Source organism: Diabrotica virgifera, chromosome 2, assembly GCF_917563875.1.
Source record: "Diabrotica virgifera virgifera chromosome 2, PGI_DIABVI_V3a".
Taxonomy (NCBI): Eukaryota; Metazoa; Arthropoda; class Insecta; order Coleoptera; family Chrysomelidae; genus Diabrotica; species Diabrotica virgifera.
The window spans coordinates 131207020-131230520 of NC_065444.1; the positions used below are offsets into that span (position 1 = coordinate 131207020).

General features: G+C 31.2%; 1 protein-coding gene across 1 annotated transcript in view; it reads left to right on the forward strand.

Annotated features, from left to right (window-relative positions):
* Positions 1-23501, forward strand: part of LOC114327488 (N-acetyl-D-glucosamine kinase) — a 154822-nt gene that overhangs the window by 99089 nt on the left and 32232 nt on the right. The window contains exon 2 of the mRNA XM_028276131.2: positions 9144-9327. Coding sequence (XP_028131932.1) covers positions 9144-9327 — 184 coding nt within the window. The remainder of the gene's footprint in view (positions 1-9143; positions 9328-23501) is intronic.

Below are 23501 nucleotides of genomic sequence, written 5' to 3' on the forward strand. Positions count from 1 at the left end.
TTTAATTGTAATGTTAATTATTTTTATATTGTCGTAATTAAAATAAAAAAAAAATAGTGTTTATTCTCGCATGTTGAGGCATTATCATTATGGCATTTAGAGTTGCATATTACGTTAGACCTTTTACACTTACGTAATTTCTAAAAAAATTTCTTATTGCAGGGGTATTTTATAAATCCTTGTCCTCCAAATCTAGAATATTTTGTACTAATTTCTCTTAGAGACAGCTTAACGTCTGGAACATCTTCGAAATTAGGAAAATTCTCTTTGAATTCTCTTATTTGATTTCTTGAAAAAAGTGTGTTTATTGTTCCGTATTTTGTATCAGCTCTATATAAACCGACAATTATTGTTTTATCTTGTATGATACTCAAAATATTTCGAGCATCTCCTTGGCACTCGTTCGAGCATGCGTTGTGCACAGACAGAAAAGATTAAAATAAATAAAGGAAATGCGTTTGAAGGTCTTCATGCCCAGCCTAATGCTATGAAACAATTAAGTGAAAGAAAATGTCCTCCAATTTCGATAGGAAAAACTGTAACAATACCTATCTCCAGCTTTGTAGAACCAAAGGAGACGCTTGAAATATTTTGGGTATCATACAAGATAAAACAATTGACGGTTTATATAGAGTTGGTACAAAATACGGAACAATAAACACACTTTTTTCAAGAAATCAAATAAGAGCATGCAAAGAGAAATTTCCTAATTTCGAAGATATTCCAGACGTTAAGCTGTCTCTGTCTCTAAGAGAAATTAGTACAAAAGATTCTAAATTTGGAGGACAAGGATTTATAAAATGCTACTGCAATAACAAATGCTCTTCCAAATTACGTAAGTGTAAAAGGTCTAACGTATTGTGCAACTCTAAATCCCATAATACCTCAACATGTGAGAATAAACACTATTTTTTTTTAATTTAATTATGACAATATAAAAACAATAAACATTAAAGTTAAAAAATGACGTTTTATTAAACCCAAATTAACAAATTACGACATTTTAATAGCTGATCGGGGTTTGACTAGTCAAACCCCAATTTCATAAAATTAAATTTCGACCTTTGCCTAATCAACTTAGTCTCTCCTAGGTTTGACTAGTCAAAGACCGAAACTGTAAATAATTTGGGGCTTTGACTAAGATCGTCAGTCAGACCTGAGGATTGCCTAGTCAAACCTAGGAGTGCCTATAATTCGAGATTTGACTATAACATATCGACCAGCGGTATATGAACGAGGATATGTCTTCTCTGTAAGAAAACCAAAACGTTGAATTCTTGTATTGTACATATGACATGGTGAAAATGTCACATGGTGACAAATTAGACGAGGTCTTCCTCGTGACAAATTCCTGTTGTTTGCGGCCTTTGTACTGTTTAATTAAAAATTAGCGTAAATTGATTGGTGAAAAAAATATTAGATTGTGTTACATTTGTGATTAGGTTTTAGGTTATGTATTTCTTAAAAAATATGTCTTAGGTAAATACGATTCAATTCTCTTCCCTTTCATATCGTCGTTAGTTTGAAATAATAACATCCATACCTATCCTAATTTCTTCCTTCTCTTCTCTTTTTTCTCGTCTACTTTCTTCCTTTTTTTCAGCCGTTCTCGTCTATTTCTTCTTTATTTCATTATACCTATGTTTTGATAGTAGTTATAAATATCGAAATAGATGTCATACCTAGTTATATCTACGAAAAATATGGTTAGTTGAAACAAAAAGGTTTTATTAAATATTCTTGATTGAGATTAAAATCACAGTTGATTGTAATGAGAACTACATTTTACGCTTTGGTGGTTCGATTTTTTAGATTGGAAATCAAAACGTCAAAATTACATACAATCTAATTCATAACCTCTTTAAAAAGATTTCTTTAATTAAAAACAAAATATACGCAATATATCGACATTTAAAAATTTAAATTTCTGATCAACGCCATTGATAATTATAATTAACATATCTGATATATTTCTGATTAAAACTCGATAATATTTGGAAAAAATAACAATCAGACAGTTCAAAATTTAATATCGATACAGAGATTATCACCATTCGCTTATGCACATATCATCCTTTTGAAATCTTCAGAACGAGCTGTGGTGTGCTCTCTGAATCGAAACCAAATCTTTCTGTCCACTAAATAAATACACGTGAGGAATCTAAAATTTGCATTCTGGTCACAGCCTCAATTCGTGCTTTCTACAGGGTGATTGATCAGTGGGGTAAAGCTCAATAGATCGGGGCTATAGTAATAAATAGCACTAAAAGTTAATAACAAAAATTATAGACAACTTTGGGATTCATATTACAAAATTAGTATAAATGTTACAGGGTGTTCGATAACCGAGTGGCAGACCAAACATATGTTTTTTTAAATGGAACTTTATTTGTTTACTTTATACTGGTATTTTATTTTATATTCGAAATCTCTCTAACTGCCCCATCACAAAAATATTAAGGTTTGTTATGTTACACAGGGCATGTACAAAGTTTTAACCAATTTTAAATGAAAATCGTAACAAGTTCAACATCCTGTATAAATAAAAATAAGCCCAACAGAAATGGTTTATTGGTCCATATTTTTTTGTTGATTGTAAAAATTTTCAAAACTGATTAATATCGCTAACTTTCTTTATACCGAATACAGAGTGAGTCAGAACGCAAGTACATTATTTTCTCAGTAATTTTAAATGTAACACCACAGATTAACCCAACACAGATGCGAAAGCTATGCTATGGTGCCGGTACAAAAATTGGTAACCTTGAAACTAAGGAGCACAGTTGTTGTGCCGGTGTTTGCACCAATACAGTTGATAACTTACAAAATAATTCATTTGGTCTATAATACTTACTTTTACACCTCATTTGATATTTACTATATTTACACTAAAAATTAAGACAAACAAAACAACAAAACACTGGTCATTTAATAAATTTATGTGTTAAACGAAAAAGGAAATAAAAATACAATAGGTAATTTGAGAATTCTAGGTATGTCCTTAACAAAACAAGAGAAAGTTAACTAACTGTTAGAAAAGTGACAATCGTTAAAGATTTATATATAAATGGTCATTTATTAAATTTTTGTGTATATTGAAAAATAATAAAAAGTTGCTTGGAAGTGAACACGATATAAATATAATAGGATAATTTGGGAATTCTAGAGGAAGTACAAGAGAAAGTAAACTAGCTACAAAACAAAACAAAACAAAGTTTTGTCTTTAACAAAACAAGAGAAAGTAAACTAAGCATTAGAAAAGTGACAGTCGTTTGGTGACAGTAATTTGGGAATTCCAGGTATGGCCTTCCAGAACAAAACCAGATAAAGTGTTAATATAATAATTTTCAAGTTCCAGGTTATTTAATGATATAATCAAATTTAATTATGTAAACAACGTTACGTTGGTAAATAAAGAATTTTTTCAAAAAGTGATAAGTTTTGGGTCCAAAAAAGTATAATGTGAGAGCGAATTGTTTGTATTCCTGAGAATATCTTCTGGCCTTTGGGACTTTTTTCTGCAACAGTGTCTGAGTTTTTACAATTTCGGCCAATGATTTATTAAGAAATTTGTCACATAATTTTTTAAACTGCTCTAACTCTTTTTTTGTACCGTTTTGTTTTTTACATATTTTTCTATTCAAAAGTTTTCTTTTTAAAAACCTGATTTTACATTTTAGTTTATATTCACGTGGCAAGTTATACATAAAAGATGCTGGTGTTTGTAATGATACTAAAGATGATAACTGGGAAACATCTTTTGTAATTCTTGTAGAAACGTGTCCAACTTTTTCCTTACTGGAGCTGATAGAAACTTGTTTGGAAGATATTACCTGTAAATTTTCCGCCGCAGGCGTTATTCTATTATCTGAAAAATCTTTTTATCCATTCATATCTTTTTATTATTGAAATTATTGATATTTACCTAATTTTTTACCTGACAATATTTGAACTTTTTTCGGCGGCTCCTCAGACGTATTCGCGCAGATATCTTTAGATTCGGTAAAAATTGACGGCAAAGCATTGTCATACAAGAGTTTTCGTCGTGAAGATGTGCATAAAAATTTATTTTCAAAATGCTTTTCGCAAATTCTGTATCTCGTTAAATCCTCCTCTAACAAATCTTATTGGCGAATGGATTTAGTGTCCGCAGTCATATAAACCCAAATAAAAAAAAATCTTGTGTTTTAGTAGCTTTTAACCATAGCTCACTCTTATAACATAATATGTTTTTTAATAAAAATTTAATGTCTTGTTAATATCTCTTTTATTTTTTAAGATTATTTTGACTATCTTCAATAACAGGGCGTTATTCATTCTTACTAGTAACTAAAATTTACTGTTTTCAAGACAGGGTTTTTTCACACTTATCAAAATATTTCTTGAAAAAATAGTATTGGAACTATTTCTAACACACATAGCTTCAGTAACCATTTTATGTAAGTTTCGAGATTAATATAATTAATATGATATAAGTAATATGCCGCTTAATCAGTATTTAGAAAGTAAATCAATTTATTAATGACACTAAATACCTTACTTCATCCTTTGGTAATCTAAAAAATGATATTCCTTGACCCGTCTTAGATGAACACCCTTCACAAATACACGTATATCCAACCATTTTTAAAAATATAACAAAACTATTTAAACACACTTGATAAATAGAAAAAATTCCCAATAATCAGCCCGGCAATTTAACACTACAATAAGCGCATGTACTGTCGAGGTTATTCAGGAACTGACACTAAGCTTAAGCCTACATACTAAGCGAGCTACTAAGCGACTACCCTTTTGGTAACTCAAAGTGGGAGGAGTTTACCAAAACTCGGTACCAGAGTTATCGCCAGGGTTTCGCATCTGTGTTGGGTTAATCTGTGGTAACACCCTATATTTTATATCACTATTGAAAAGTACCATCACCATACTTTAATTTTTATGTAACATTCCCTATGTCTAAATTTATTAGTTTTCGAGATATTTTCATTTTTCAGAGAAAATTATTAATAAGTGTCTAAATTTTTCCAAATTTTAATTAAGCCATGACTGAGTGGTCGAAACCTGGCACTTCACCGTGATAAAACTGTTATTGTGTTATTAAATAGTTGAGATGAATTTTACTGTTGAGGAAATGGTAAATCTGGCCGGATATTGGGGGAGTGCCGTAAAAATGCATTATTATCAGTAAGAATTTATCATGAGCGGTTCCCTGGAAGACGACAACCTACAAAATCAATTTTTGAAAGATTGAAGTATCGGTTTAACCGCACTGGTTCAGTTAGGTATGAAAAACACGAAGGAACAAAAAGTACTGTAACAGAGGAAAACGAAATAGATGTGTTGCTGGCAGTTACTGAAGATCCACATACAAGTATTCGAAATATTTCCAAAGAAATACAACAAACTTACTACTCTGTGCAAAAAATTCTTGCAAAAAACAGCATGCACCCTTACCGCATTCAAGTGCACCAAGAAAATTCAGGAAGATTTTGAAAAGATAATATTATTTTGTGAATGGGCCTTAGATAAAATCAATCAACAGATAGATTTCTTGGATAATGTACTATTTGAAGATGAAGCTACGTTTGATAAAAACGGTTCAGTCATGGCTTACTTAAAATTTGGAAAAATTTAGACACCTAATTAATAATTTGCTCTAAAAAATGAAAATATCTCGAAAACTAATAAATTTAGACATATTATATAAAAATTAAAGTACGGTAATGGTACTTTTCAATAGTGATAAAAAATACAGGGTGTTCTATTTAAAACAGAGAAAATGATGTACCTACTTGCGTTTTGACTCACCCTGTATTTGATATAAAGAAAATTAGCAGCATCTATCATTTTTGAAAATTTTGACAATCAATAAAAAAATATGGCAACAATAAACTATTTCTGTTGTATTTTTATTTATACAGGATGTTGAACTTATTTTGATTTGTTGATTTTCATATAAAATTGGTTATAATTTGGTACATACCCTGTATAACATAACAAATCTTTATATTTTGTGATGGGGCAGTTAAGGAGATTTCGAATATAAAATAAAATATAGGGTGTTTCATTTAAAAAAACATAAGTTTGGTCTGTCACTAGATTATCGAACGCCCTGTAACATTCTAACTAATTTTGTAATATGAATACCAAAGTTGCCTACAATTTTTGTTATTAACTTTTATTGCTATCTATTACTATAGCGGATCTATTGAGCTGTACCCCACTAATCAATCACCCTGTATAATTTGGAAAGCAAACAGACTATAAATGAATAGCCGTCTGCAATCTACAACTTAAATTTCTCACGTCTATTCAGTTATCGTCTGTTTGCTTCGCAAATTATAGACAGCACGGATTTAGCATTCGGATCTGTGGATCTTTGAATTTTGTTTGTTTTGTAATAAATGTCGCTGTTGCGTCTTTTGCAAATTATTTTAAATATTTTGCTAACATTGATAGAAATATTTTTGATTTCGTTTCAGAGAGCACACCACAGCTCGCTCTGAGGATTAAAAAGGATGAAATGTGTATTGGGACCGTGCAAGTTCGGCAAAGCGACACTTGGTTTCTACGCTCAGCAACATTATTCACACTTTTAAATATATTGGCCAATTATATTACTCCTGGTTACTGGATAATTGTCAAGGGCATATTCTAAAAAAATAATAAGAAGAAAAAATAAGATTCGGGTTATGTTATTAAAACGTAAACCATAGGGAACTTGCATAAATTTTTAAATTCGAAAAAAATGTTATAAATCACAACAGAACATACATAATTTAAAACATCTATCAAATATAAAAAAGTTTTGTAGGTCTTTCGTTTGGCTCCCAAAGGCGATTAAAAATTCAAATTAAAACAGGTGGCCTAAAACGCGACGTGACGTCACTCCGTTGTACATTTACATTTTTCCAACCAAGTAAACAGAATTTTAAATTAGACGTTATAAACGTCAGTAGAAAATACATTTATTTGACGTTACAAGTGTTTTGATCGTTTGAACTATTCATAGAAAACTGTACTTTTACAAAATGGTTTTATTTTCCTTAGTAAACCTTCTTTCCTTTCCTTCAATAACTATATCAAACTCCAATGTCAACAAACTGGTATATATTATTACAATGACATACGATAAATGTTAATAGAATATAAATATTTTTCCTTTATTCCGCGACGAGGTATACCAAAATAGGTGGAGGCCAATAAACTAAAGAAAAAGAAGAAGAATATACCTAATTATAACCATAAACGGAACCATATAGTTAAACTGAGTGACGTCACGTGCCGTTTGACCTATTTTAAGATACCGAAGACTTTAAATTTGTACTTGTAAGTTATTATGAGTTTTTGAAGCGTGAAATTTTGGAAATCTCATTTTTATACAAAACTGAACATTATTATGTAATAAAAAAAATGTGCAAGTTCCCTATTGTATGTAGTAAATAAAATTAGTTATTAAAATGCAGTACTGCAAGCAAAATACAATTAGTTAAATTTACCTTTATATAATCATTGCATATCATATCAATATTGTGGAGCAATATATAATTTTTCTTCTTCAATGACAGTAGGTATGAAATATACGTCAATTTGACAATTTCAATTGACAATATGAATTATTTAAGAAAGTTGCAATATTTCTCCGCTATTCGCGCACGATCGTTTCTCGTATCCTCTCCAAGTACTTGCACACCGCGAACAAGCTAATGGTGGTGGTCTCTGTATCGAAATTAAATATTAAACTATATTTCTTTGCTTTCGTTTACTGACAAAAATGAATACCAGGAATCAAATCCGCTCGAGTTTTTGCCTAGATATGTTGACGTGTTTTGGAATGCAAAGTTTAGATCCCTCACTTCTATTCATTTATCGCATCTTTGCTTTGCAAATTATAAAAAGAGCGGATTTAGACTATGACCAAGATTGATTTCAAACACAAGAAACCGTAAGATCTCCGGATTTTTGGATTTCGTTGGTTTGTTTAATTAAAAATTAATTTAGTGTTTGATAATATGTACAAGATTTTTTGATAAACTTCTTTTATAGCTTTTTTGAGTTAATTATATATTTAAAAAAAAACCTTTTTACCACATAGTGGTGTAAGGCAATGTTTGAGTTAATTAAGAGTTTTAATCCAGTCAAATATCTACTAAAAAAACAGTTACAAATAATAGTACCTTTCGACATGGTTTTATCCGGGAACGGTTTTACCGGCTAGTAAAACAGCAGTGAACACCAGCTTCAAATAAAAGAGCGCTTGTCATAATTTATTCGGCCTGCTCCAGTTATCTAATTCGAGAATTCTTTATCTTCGCTACAATTTATCCTTGGTTGTTCTAATCAGATACAGTTCTGATGGATAGTTCCTGTTTATTCCTTAACGTTATTTTCTTCCATAAACGCATCATGTTATTAGTGGCCTTTTGCAAAAATAGATTACTCTCTTCTATAGTATTTTTGACTGGTGTGGCTAAATTTTGGATTTCAACTGTCCTTTGAGATGTTATTTCTACTTAATAACTTGATTATTTTTCCTGGAATTGTGTTTTTTTTAAACTTATTAACTCTACAAAACTCTATTCTCTTGTGTGTCTACTAAAGTCTTTTAAATACCCATTTTGAGCTGATGTCTTTATTTACTTGACCCCAACCTTCCTACTGGCCTGTTTTAGAACCATATATTATGTCACTTTTAGTTCACCCCCAGCTGCATTAGGCTCTCTACATTGTCCATAAAGCCAACAACTACAACAGCAGTTTAAAGATACAATCTTCTTGAGTGAAAATTGAATATTACTCAAGATCCACCGTATAGAAACTTCCTTACTTTACCTTTGTACCTTTGCATGTTGTCTTATAAGGCCTCAGGAAATACTATTTATAATAGTCTGAAGAGTCTAATATAAGCTTTCAATTTCAATATATTTCTTTTAGAGCTTATCTGAATCTTTACACCTATTACCTTCTCAGTCAATCTGATATGGATTTTGACGATTTTCTTGATTTCTCTATTTTTTTTTATGATCTTTCCTTTCATAACTTTATTGGACAGTTGGATGTTTTTTAACGCTTTTTCTCTAATGTTAAAATACAAATTTTATTATTAAATTTACATATCTAAATAAAATATGAATCATTTTTAGGGGAGCAACACATTCCAATGCAATTATTCTTGATTCTTCAGGAAATATATTAGGACAAGCTCCAGGACCAGGAACAAACCACCATCTAGCAGGGATGAAAGAAGCTCAAAAAAGGATAGCTCAACTTGTAGATGCTGCCAAAAGTAAAGCTAACATATCGCTGGATACTAAATTAGATGCCTTGGTAAGCTTGTACAGTTTTTTAAATAACCATGTTGAAATTTTTATAGATACGTTTTTAGCGTGGATTCACCGAATCTTTCTATTTTCGATTTTTGTCTAAAATGTTTTAACACTAGAAAGTCGGAGGGGCCAATTTGGCTCCTGTTGAGATTTAAAGTTATTGTATTTTTTTTATTTGATTCAATATTAATTTCATATTTAATGACTTTTAATAGTTTGATACAAAGCCTTATTTAACACAAAAAAATATTGTTTACTAAATTTATTAAATGGTTTTTCAAACGAATCTACCATAGAAGTCTAAAGGGGCCAAATTGGCCCTGTGTAAATTATTATCGTTTTCTGGGAAATTCGTCGAGCCTTTCTTTCAAATTCCTGTCGGATGGCTAAAATTATATTTATGTATGTTTATTGTAAATGGTTACCCTTATACTGGTACTGATCATCTACGTAATAAAGATACGCATAATTGTTGGTGAACGCAAGTGAACACAAAAATGAACATTGTTGGTGTAGAGGACCAAATGACGCGTCTTTATACTATAAAAGTAACTTCAAGACGATGGCCTAAATACGTGTTTTATAATACTCTTGACTTGGAAGCAATAAATGCATGGATTATTTATAAAAAAACAACTGGAAGTAGACTCAGTCTTGGTAAGTTTATTCTTCGGCTGTTTGAAGAATTATGGGCCCCATACCTTGACTCCCGAAATGGGAACTACGCCTAGCAACACCAGATCTACCAACAACTAACACTGTTACTATCCAAAAACGAAAAAAAATATCAGTTGAAAATATTTTGTAAAGGAAATCATACTTCCAATCATTGACTGCGTTCACCAGATGCAAACACATTCACAAATGTTTGCGCTTTGATTCTAAACTTGTTGACAGCGAACTGAACGGTTGGTTGTTTAGGTTAAAATTTGACATTTTGCTTGCTTGGTTTGAACGTAACCTAAAATAAATTTTCTCAATAAATACGTTTTTGAATTTATTTTTTTTATTAAAGGAAAAAAGAAAATTTATTTAATAGATAATAACGTATGTCTTCAGTAGCCTTTATTTTATATATAAAACCCTTATCAATATATTTTACAATATATACAATTTAAATTCCCGCCATATTTCAACACGTTTGCAAAGTTCAACTTAAATATTTTATGATTGCAAAAATGGCGACCGCTTTCCAAACATGTTTGACGTTAGCAAGTCGTTCAGAACCATAAAGCGCAAACTGATTGCCAACGTTTGCATCTGGTGAACGCACCCATTGCCACGGCTGTAACAAAGCAACGTGTGGCAAATATCAAAAGCTGCAAACTGTATGGTGTTCCGAATGTTTTTGATAGGCAGCGAATGTGTTAAACAATGAAAGTAAAAAATAAAATCAGATTCTACCGTCTAGAATAGATTTAATTTCTTTAAACTGAGTTTTAATTGATTAAAAAACGTGGGGCCAAAATGATCCCTTCGGGCTTTTTAGCTAGGTATGCTAAGACAGACTTTTTGGTGTTAAGGTCATCCGCTACAAGTGGTATTCTTTCTCCTTGTAGACCAGGGTATTTAGCACAAAATAAATCGATTTTTAAATACAGCACCTAGAAATTTGCAACTTTTTGCATTATTTTCAGGATAATGTCAAGAAAAAAGTCTACTATAGAAAAGAGTGTGGAAATGCATAGTTGCATTTTAAAATAGATAAAATGCATCCAACAAGTACATAAAAAAGGGCATAAACATATCAAAATAAGTGTATTAAGGGCCAGATTTTGTTACTCGTGGGTTTTTGGGGTCGCTGAAGATGAATACGCCATCAGAACCGACCACCGGAGCACCTGGTGCCCAGCTTCACTTCTCAGGCACGTCATCTGGAGTTTCGAGGTTTTTTGACACTAAACTGATGCAAACAGGTTACTTGGAGGTTTTTGGGGTTACTTAATAAGAATATGACATCGTGGCTAGGGCATTTAGCACAAAATAAATCGATTTTTAAATACAGCACCTAGAGACTTGCAACTTTTTGCATTGTGTTCAGGATGATGTCAGGAAAAAAATCTACTATACAGGTTAGAGAAATAAGGAAAAAAAATATCCTGTTGGTGACACAACCCCTCCAGGCCGTAACCAAATTTTCTGAGTAGTATGGACATCTATATTAATAACCTATAGGTTTCCTGCAGCCGATTTTGATGATATACATAGTTATAAACAAATGAAGATCAAAAAACGGTAAATTTTCGCTTTTTTCTTCTATAACCAAAAAGTTAAGTATTTTAAACAAATTTGAGAGTGAGAAACTCATAAATCGTATAAAAAACTTCAATATGGCGTTCGCGAATATGTCTATCCTTATTGGTTGCTTAGAAAATTGCAAAATAAATCATAAATTTTGAGTTTTTATAAATATTCATAACTTATGTAAAAATTAACTTAGAACCTTCTTATTACACGGAATGCTGAGACTTCTGGTGCTTATATCATACCCTAAATTTCAAAGCAATTGGTCAAATAGTTTAAAAGGTATTTAATTTGTTTATACCAAATTAATTTTTTTTGCAACGCTATAAGTCAGCAAATGATGAAGTTGCACTAATACTTTGGATAGTTTATGAATAAAGAAGATTTATACTATTAATTTAATTTAAAAAAAATGACAACAAATAATTATAAATACTGCAAAATTATTTTGCCAGAACATGTGAATTAAAAAGGGGGGGGCTAACTTCGTCCCTAATTGTCCTAGGACAATTGTTTTTCTTTCTAAATGTGTATAAAAATTCAGTCTTTCCCAATATGAAAAATAATTTTTCTACGGGTAACGGTTAAAAAGGTATTCTAATTGTTTATAAGTAAGCAAAAAATCGAGGTGTTTTTGCAAAATAATTTTACACTGTTTAAAATTAACTACTTTTTGTCATTTTTTCTTAATTAAGTCAATAGCATAAATGTTCTTCCATAAACTGTCAGAAGTGTTACTGTAACCTCATAATTTTCTGACTTATAGTGTTGCAAAAAAAAAATGAATTTGGGATAAACAAATTTAATAACTTTTAAACTATTTGACCAATTGCTTTTAAATTTAAAATATAATTTAAGCACCAGAAGTCTCAGGAATTCGTGTAATAAGAAGGTTCTAAGTTAATTTTTACATAAGTTATGAATATTTATAAAAACTCAAAATTTATGGTTTCTTTTGCAATTTTCTAAGCAACCAATAAGGATAGACATATTCAGCGAACGCCATATCGAAATTTTTTAGACGATTTATGAGTTTCTTACTCTCAAATTTGTTTAAAATGCTTAACTTTTTGGTTATAGACGAAAACAACGAAAATTTACCGTTTTTTGATCTTCATTTGTTTATAACTATGTATATCATCAAAATCAACTGCAGAAAAACATAAAGGTTATTAATATAGGTGTTCAGACTACTCAAAAATTTGGTTTCGGCCTGGAGGGGAATTTGTCACGAGAAAAATCTTATTTCTCTGGACTAATAGAAAAATGGGTGGAAATGCATAATTGCATTTTAAAGTGCATAAAATGCATCCAAATGTGCATAAATATGTCAAAATAAGTGATTTAACAGCCAGATTTTGTTACTCGGGGAGTTTTGCTGAAGACGAGTATGCCATCAGAACCGACCACCGGAGCACCTGGTTCACTGATAAGGCACGTCATCTGGAGTTTCGACGGTTTTGACACTAAACTGATGCAAACAGGGTACTCGGCGGTTTTAGGGCTGCTGAGTAAGAATACGCCATCAAAACCGACCCCAGTGCACCTCCAAAAATGCTTCAAAAGTACCCCATTTTGGTGCCCAAAATCCCTCCAAACTCCAGAAGATAACATGCCTTAGCCGTGACCTTGGGCACCAGGGTGTTTGGGGGTTAGTTATGATGGCGTATTCGTGTTGAGCGACCCCAAAACACCCGAATAACAAAATTTAGTCCTTTGTAAACTGATTTATGCACTTTAAAATGCAATTATTAATTATATGCATTTATGCTTACATGTTCGGTAGTCCTTTTGTTTATTATGAATATTACTCAGTTGTTGCTATTCTCATCGTAATAGTCCAGAGAAATAAGATTTTTCTCGTGACACATCCCCCTCCAGGCTGAAACCAAATTTTTTGAGTAGTATGGACATCTATATTAATAACCTTTTCGTACTTCCGGGCCTAAAGTGACAACTTCACTCCCTTGTGACAGGTACTAAAGTGTCACATTTAATCCCTCCGGGATTAAATATTGACGAAACTCCCGGAACGATTAAATCACAAACAAACGAATTTAAGGGATATTTTATTGAAAAATATAATTAATTAGAATGGTAATTAACGTTAATATTCAAATTAATATTGTGACAGTTCGTCATATTGACCAGTCTTTCCTGGGTTAATGCAGCAGGTAACTGACGAGTAACAGATAGGTCCTTTTCATATTGAACTGGTGTTTGTTTCGAAGATCCTGCGGAAACAGGATGCGAGAATGAGGACTGTGGCATAACTATAGTGGACGAATCGGCGACTTGACCAAATATTTTATCTGAAATTTTTTGTTTATTTTTAATAGACGATTCAATATATCCCTCGGCCACGTTGGAGGATTTCCATCCTCCATGTCTCTTCAGCACGTCTATTGTTGCTCCCGAATCAGCTAACAAAGACGCAGATGTGCGTCTAAAACAATGTCCCGTATAAGACGTCGCATTTTCTAATTTCAAGAAAGCTGCTATTTGCCGTGGAATTGTACCAAACATGTTTTTTCCTACTACTCGCGTAGTACATTCTTTGTTGATGTATTGAACAAAAAATTTTGAATGAGTTGTCCCTGTCTTTCGCAATGCCACATATTTCCGAAATATCGCCACAAAAACTGATGGCACTGTTTTCTGAATTTTTGATCACAAAATTTCGGTCAATTTTATTTTTGGTGTTTCTAATCGCAATTAGGAAGGAATCGCCCAAATCTCTCACATCGTCGATTTCTAAATCAACCAACTCTTTTCCACGACAAGCTCCCGCAACGCCCAAAATAAGTGCAACCTACAAAAAAATTGATTTCTTAAAATTTCTGAATATAAACAAATTTCCAAATTTACCTTAAGCATTAAATATTTATCATCCGGAGCCTCCCGTAAGAACTGATCTACCTGCTCAGACGTGAGAATTCTTGACTTCTTTGGCTTAAATCCCTCATTTCTTCTCTTCAAAAAAGCTAATAATTTTGGAAATTTACTTATATCAATATCTTCTCTAATGTTAATAACCGATTTCAGCATTGAGTAATGTGCCCAGAGAGTTGAGGCACAAACCGCTTTTGATTTATCATCGAAGTAGACTAACAGCGCATTTTCAGTAGGTTGTCTCACATTTTTTAAGCGGCACCACTTTTTAAAAGCATCGTACTGCTGCTCGTATAGTTTTCTAGATTTCGGTGGTAACAATTCTTCACCTACTTCGGCTGCTCTTTTATCAATATCAGATACACCTTCTTCACTCATGATACCAATAATTATCAATAACAATGTTTCTTTACAATGACACTAGTAATGACAATGTTTCTAAATTATAACTGTCACAACGCAATGTTACTATGGTAACTTATTTTAAAGACAGTTTATTAAATGAGTTGAAGAGAGAAAAAACTGATTGAAATTATTGAAATAATTAATAAAATCATACCGGAAGTACGAAAAGTATCGTATATACCTTGCGACTGAAGTACATTTAATCCTTCAGGTAAATTATGGCCCTCCCTGCGGTCGGGCCATAAACTTTACCTTCAGGATTAAATGTACTACTTCAGTCCCGCGGTATATAATGTACTATTATGTTTCCTGCAGCCGATTTTAATGATATACATAGTTATAAACAAATGAAGATCAAAAAACGGTAAATTTTCGCTTTTTTCGTCTATAACCAAAAAGTTAAGCATTTTAAACAAACTTGAGAGTAAGAAACTCATAAATCGTCTAAAAAATTTTAATACGGCGTCCGCTGAATATGTCTATCCTTATTGGTTGCTTAGAAAATTGCAAAATAAATCATAAATTTTGAGTTTTTATAAATATTCATAACTTATGTAAAAATTAACTTAGAATCTTCTTATTACACGGAATGCTGAGACTTCTGGTGCTTATATCATACCCTAAATTTCAAAGCAATTGGTCAAATAGTTTAAAAGGTATTTAATTTGTTTATACCAAATTAATTTTTTTTGCAACGCTATAAGTCAGAAAATGATGAAGTTACACTAATACTTTGGATAGTTTATGAATAAAGAAGATTTATACTATTAATTTAATTAAAAAAAAAATGACAACAAATAATTCTAAATACTGCAAAATTATTTTGCAAAAACATGTGAATTAAAAAAAGGGGGGGTTAACTTCGTCCCTAATTGCCTAGGACAATTGTTTTTATTTCTAAATGTGTATAAAAATTCAGTCTTTCCAAATATGAAAAAATAATTTTTCTACGGGTAACGGTTAAAAAGGTATTCGAATTGTTTATAAGTAAGCAAAAAATCGACGTGTTTTTGCAAAATAATTTTACACTGTTTAAATTATCTACTTTTTGTCATTTTTTTTTAATTAAGTCAATAGCATAAATGTCCTTCCATAAACTGTCAGAAGTCTTACTGTAACCTCATAATCTTCTGACTTATAGTGTTGCAAAAAAAATGAATTTGGGATAAACAAATTAAATAACTTTTAAACTATTTGACCAATTGCTTTGAAATTTAAAATATAATTTAAGCACCAGAAGTCTCAGCAATTCGTGTAATAAGAAGGTTCTAAGTTAATTTTTACATAAGTTATGAATATTTATAAAAACTCAAAATTTATGATTTAATTTGCAATTTTCTAAGCAACCAATAAGGATAGACATATTCAGCGAACGCCATATTGAAATTTTTTAGACGATTTATGAGTTTCTTACTCTCAAGTTTGTTTAAAATGCTTAACTTCTTGGTTATAGACGAAAACAGCGAGAATTTACCGTTTTTTGATCTTCATTTGTTTATAACTATGTATATCATCAAAATCAGCTGCAGAAAACATTAAAGGTTATTAATATAGGTGTTCATACTACTCAAAAAATTTGATTTCGGCCTGGAGGGGAATTTGTCACGAGAAAAATCTTATTTCTCTGGACTAATAGAAAAATGGGTGGAAATGCATAATTGCATTTTAAAGTGCATAAAATGCATCTAAATGTGCATAAATATGTCAAAATAAGTGTATTAAAGGCCAGATTTTGTTACTCGGGGAGTTTTGCTGAAGACGAGTATGCCATCAGAACCGACCACCGGAGCACCTGCTACCGGAGCACCTGGTTCACTGATAAGGCACGTCATCTGGAGTTTCGACGGTTTTGACACTAAACTGATGCAAACAGGGTACTCGGCGGTTTTAGGGCTGCTGAGTAAGAATACGCCATCAAAACCGACCCCAGTGCACCTCCAAAAATGCTTCAAAAGTACCCCATTTTGGTGCCCAAAATCCAGAAGATAACATGCCTTAGCCGTGACCTTGGGCACCAGGGGGTTTGGGGGTTAGTTATGATGGCGTATTCGTGTTCAGCGACCCCAAAACACCCGAATAACAAAATTTAGTCCTTTGTAAACTGATTTATGCACTTTAAAATGCAATTATTAATTATATGCATTTATGCTTACATGTTCGGTAATCCTTTTGTTTATTATGAATATTACTCAGTTGTTGCTATTCTCATCGTAATAGTCCAGAGAAATAAGATTTTTCTCGTGACACATCCCCCTCCAGGCCGAAACCAAATTTTTTGAGTAGTATGGACATCTATATTAATAACCTTTATGTTTCCTGCAGCCGATTTTAATGATATACGTAGTTATAAACAAATGAAGATCAAAAAACGGTAAATTTTCGCTTTTTTCGTCTATAACCAAAAAGTTAAGCATTTTAAACAAACTTGAGAGTAAGAAACTCATAAATCGTCTAAAAAATTTCAATATGGCGTTCGCTGAATATGTCTATCATTATTGGTTGCTTAGAAAATTGCAAAATAAATCATAAATTTTGAGTTTTTATAAATATTCATAACTTATGTAAAAATTAACTTAGAACCTTCTTATTACACGAATTGCTGAGACTTCTGGTGCTTAAATTGTATTCTAAATTTCAAACCAATTGGTCAAATAGTTTAAAAGTTATTTAATTTGTTTATCCCAAATTCATTTTTTTTGCAACACTATAAGTCAGAAAATTATGAGGTTACAGTAAGACTTCTGGCAGTTTATGGAAGAAGAACATTTATACTGTTGACTTAATTAAAAAAAATGACAAAAAGTAATTTTAAACGGTGTAAAATTATTTTGCAAAAACACTTCGATTTTTTGCTTACTTATAAACAATTAGAATAACTTTTTAACCGTTACCCGTAGAAAAATTATTTTTTTGCACGATTGATCATTTTTGACTGTTTACCGTGACAGATTTTACGTCAGTAGGTGACATTTACTAGCAACTCGACGGTAAGTAATCCAACTCGACGGTAAGTACTCCAACTCGACGGTAAGTAATTCACTTACCGTCGAGTTAAAAAATCTCTTAATTTTAATTTATTTTTTGAAAGAATAAAGAAAACTAACGAATTATTTATTAATATTGAAACTTATGGTATAATTTGTTAAATTATTTAATGAAATCCCACTTGTTTGGGCTGTGGTTTCACTTCTAACAGAAACTCCTGCAGAATCGCATACATTAGTAGTATCCAACATTTTTTCTCTTCAAATACGCGATAAAAGTTGAAAACTTGGAAATATCAATGCCATCATAAAGAAAAACGGTGGATTTAATCATTGAATATTGTGCCCAGAGGCTTCCAGGAGCTTTCAACTGCATATGTCTTTGAACGAGATATGCCAATAGAGTCTTTTCTTCGATTCTTAAATTCTTGCCTTCGCACCATTTGCTAACTTTGCTAATTTAACTTTGTAACTTTGGTAGGCATTTTGATAACGGATTTTGGATTTTTCGGGAATAATTGCGGAACACCCTACTTCCCAAGCCCGTTCAATTTCTTCAAATTCACTTTCGCTCATATTTTAATTTATAATAATCAAAATTGTACTTAAAATTATTGACAACTAAATAAAAACTCAATTCTCCATTGTTGTTATGCACCCTAGTTACTACCTAACAACCAAAGTATCTATCTTAATAAAATGAATGAAACTAGTCAATATGACGAAAATGTTTAATTTTATAATTTATAATGGTATCAATCGTGCAAAAAACGTTATAAGCATGTCGAACGTTAAGGGTAACCGATCTCAGACAATAATTGGAGTCGTCGCTCCGCTCCTCCTCCAAACAATTGTCTTCGATCGGTATAAAACCCTTACCGTTCTCCATACTTAATATACTATTTCATATTTGGAAAGACTGAATTTTTATACACATTTAGAAAGAAAAACAATTGTCCTAGGACAATTAGGGACGAAGTCAGCCTCCGTTTTTTTAATTCACATGTTTTTGCAAAATAATTTTGCAGTATTTAGAATTATTTTTTGTCATTTTTTTTTAATAAATAGTATAAATCTTCTTCTTTCATAAACTATCCAAAGTATTAGTGTAACTTCATCATTTTCTGACTTATAGCGTTGCAAAAAAATTAATTTGGGATAAACAAATTAAATACCTTTTAAACTATTTGACCAATTGCTTTGAAATTTAGGGTATGATTTAAGCACCAGAAGTCTCAGCATTCCGTGTAATAAGAACGTTCTAAGTTAATTTTTACATAAGTTATGAATATTTATAAAAACTCAAAATTTATGATTTATTTTGCAATTTTCTAAGCAACCAATAAGAATAGATATTATATTCAGCGAACGCCATATTGAAGTTTTTTATACGATTTATGAGCTTCTTACTGTAAAATTTGTTTAAAATACTTAACTTTTTGGTTATAGACGAAAAAAGCGAAAATTTACCGTTTTTTGATCTTCATTTGTTTATAACTATGTATATCATCAAAATCAGCTGCAGGAAACATACAGGTTATTAATATAGATGTCCATACTACTCAAAAAAATTGGTTTCAGCCTGGAGGTGGTTGTGTCACCAACAGGATATTGTTTTCCTTATTCTCTGAACTATAACCTCTGTAATACAGTGTGTTTCCTGAATTAAGTTCTCTGTTCTCCTTTACTTTTTACTTGCGCCAGATCCAGTATATTTCATTTTATTTTCGATAGTTCTTCCTGTAATTCTATAATTTTTTCGTCTTGATTTAGGGATCTTATATTGTACGTGTTTACATTGAATTGTACGATTTTGTTTCGGTTGGTTTTCATACACTTGTCAAGATAAGACAAGAACATTAAGTTCTTGTCTCCCTCAAAATTCATAAGATATACTTCGAGGTGTGGGATTTGGAATTAGATGCTCTACCTACCTAGGGTGTAGATCTATCTAAAGTTGTTTGTATTTTAATACTCGCCATTAGGGTTTTTAAAGGGGGTTTTCTTAGCCATATTCTTTTAATTTGACCAGACGACTTACAAGATCTCATACATATGAAAAGATAAAAATAAACCCATAAGACAAAAAACCAGTGGTCACACTGATTAAAGTGTACCTAAGAGTTGAACAAGTTCAATTCCTGGACGCCACATGGAGAAGATAAGAAACATAGAACAGAGCCATGAAAAGAGAGATGCTGAATATCTCGACCAAAAATCTAATCCAAATCCAAAAACTAATAAAGATTTTTGAAATACAACAAAAGTAAAAGATTCCGATGAAGAAATAGACTGAACATAAAGTGCAAATAGACTGAACATAAAATCAATGTTTCAACGTTGGTAACCATATGAAGCAATAGAACCACGGGAAAGATAACAAATTCGGTGGAGTGATGGCATTAAAAGATGCAGGACCAATATGGAAACGGCAGACTCACAATTAGTGGAGTCACTGAAGGTGGATATGAGCTATTACCTCCGATTTCGTTGAACCTCCATCGATTTGCATGAAAATTGGTGAGTAGTTAGAGGATATCTCAAGGAACATAGGCGACATGGTGCCCAACTTGCGCTTTTACCCTGGGGGTGGATGCCACCCCTTCTCGGGGGTGAAAATTATTTTATTAAAAATAACCCCATAATTCGATGGAGGGACAAATTTTAAGCAAAGTTTGTTATATAAAGTTATTAAAATAAATCAAAACTTTTTGAGTTATTAAAGATCAAAGATTTTAATTTTTTTTGAGAAAAATGCATGTTTTTAACCAATTTTTCATCAATAACTCAAAAAGTGTAAGTTTTTACAAAAAAGTTATTATTATCAAAATTGAAGTTAATAAAAAATGAAATAAACCCCTTACTAGAAAAACCTTTTAATGTTAACTAAAAGTGAGTTATAGGTCATTGAATGTGTATTTTTTTCGGTGAGTAAAAAACTCTAAGGATTCAAGCTGAAATAACGGGAAATTGATGCATTTAATAACATAAACTTATTGAACATTTGTCAAAGTACTTTAAAATATCTATTAAATGAGCCCCCGAACATGTTGATAGCGTTAAAATTTATGCTCCAAAATTTTTTCAAAATTTATCTTTTAAAAATTTTTCCAAAAAATGTTGTTATCTTTTTTTTAATAACTCCGTTCTTGTTTACGATATCAGGTTCATCTAAAAACTGTTTGAAAGTAAATTCCAAGTACTATCTAAACACGTTAAACTTAATCTTTTAAACCCCTTAGTTTTTTAAAAATAAAAGGTTAAATGACCTCGGTTGCATGGTTCCTACAGCAAAATTTAAGATTTAAACGTTTCTATCTCGGTTATTTTTTACCTTATAGAAATAGTAAAACAGGTAAAATATTTGGCATAGAAAAAACTAAAATTTGGTTATATATAATTTTGTACGTATATTGAGTAGTTTTGGAGTTATTATCAAAAGAATATGAGAATTACAATAATTTTAAAAAACATGATTTCTTTAAATTATATCTTTTTTTCAAAAATATGCATTCTAAACCGGTAAAAATTATCGAAAACATTACTTATGCTAATATAAAGAAGCTCTTGTAAGGATTGCTATAAATTTTAATTTTTGTGGAAATGGCGTATGTTTTATTTTTCACTTTTTCCTAAAAAATTCGAAATGGTTCTTTTATTTTCATTATAACTTGTTAATTTTGACGCTATTACCTTGTTCTGAAACTCATTTGATAGGTATTCCGAAGTACTTTGACAAATGTTTAGCAGGAATATTTAAGCTTAAGGGTTATTTAAGCTTAAATACTTAGATTTGAGTACTCGTCGAAAAAAATACACATTCAATTGTCAATAACTCACTTTGAACTAACATTAGTTTAGTTCTTTATATGAGGAATGTATTTAATTTTTTATTATCCTAAGTTTCAGTAATAATAACTTTTTGTAAAAGCTAATAGTTTTTGATTTATACGTGAATAACCGATTTAAAACATGCATTTTTTTACGAAAAAATAAAATCTTTGGTCTTTAATAACTCAAAAAGTGTTGATTTATTTTAATAACTTTATATACTAACAAATTTTGCTTATAATTTGTCCCTCTATCGACTTATGGTATTATTTTTAATAAAATAATTTTCACCCCCGAGAAGGGGTGGCATCCACCCCCAGAGTAAAAGCGCAAGTTGGCATCATGTCACCTTTGTTCCTTGAGGTATCCTCTAATTACTCACCAATTTTCATGAAAATCGATGGAGGTTCAACGAAATCGGAGGTGAAAACCTTCAGTGACTGCACTAAATAGAGATAATTGAAGAGAACTGGGAGATATCTATATTATATAATAAGAATAAAAGAAAGTATTAAAAAATAGTAACTTATAGTTTGCTCTCATCTCTTAAAATTTATTCTCCTAAACTTACTAACATTTATTCATTGTTTTGAAATAAGTAGCGTTTTGTCTTTGGTATCAGGCAGAGGGATGCCGACGTTCATTTAATTTGCTGAATATTGTTTTGCAGTATTTCATATGGATGTTCAGCTCATGGCATCGATATTTTTTCCGTCTCCGTGGATTCCATTTCGGTCTTCTATGTACGTCTAAGTGATTGCCTCAGACTTTATTTCATTTATGTTCCCAGCGTGAGTAGATTTCTTTTCACTTAACTGCAAAAATCTAGCCTTTTGAAGTTAGGTAGACTGGCTTGAAGCTCAAGGCGGATTAAACAGAACTCTACCCTGAGTCTTTATTTGTTTTTCTAAGACGAGCCAATGTTACTTTCAATAAAGGTATAATACATAAACAAGAATTATTACTTAACTTTCTAGATACAAAATAAAAACACATATTTACCGCGAAAATGGATTTATAGTTTTTTCAAATTACTTTCAGTAAAAATCGTTTTTTCTTTCTTTCTAAACAAGCTAACAAGGCAACTTTTACCCTGCTATTTATTTTTCGTGGGTAGGAATTAAAAAAGTAATTTGTTGTCCTTCAAATGTCAATGAAGAATAATTCATTAATTTGATGTTTTGAGAGAACGAGAACTCGTTTGATCACAGAGAATTTACTGTTTTGTATTGATGAGCCATAATATTACCCGTATGCGCGCCAATGGTGAATATTAAATGCTTAATTGTATGCCAAGAAATGTACAATAACTACATCTTAAAACCCACCAAATTTCATTTGCATATCTCGACCGGTTTTAAAGCAATAAATAAATCGTCAGTTTGTCAGAAAAATTTCAACACCCCCTATCCCGGAAACGAAGCATTTGCGGACATAAGTTTATCAAGCAAACTGTCATTATTTTTTCATGCAGAATTACACCTTAAACTTTGCCAAAAGTTTTTAAAAACACCCTGTATTGATAAGAAACATGTCTAGTTGTTAAAGCACCTAACTTTTTTATCATCGAACATAAGCGAATCAATCAAAAAACAAAATGTTGAGAAAGCATGAGGCTATAGTTAGGTTTTAATTGCAGTATTCACAATTGCTAGAATATTCCACAGGGTGATGCAAACTTTAAGAAAATAACACAGTTTGATTCGTACACCCGGTATACAATGAAAATTTACCTGTTTAGCAACAATATTATTATAACGATATTTTCAAGGAATAAGGCTATAAAATGTTAAAAAAATTACTTAAATCGGACAACAGA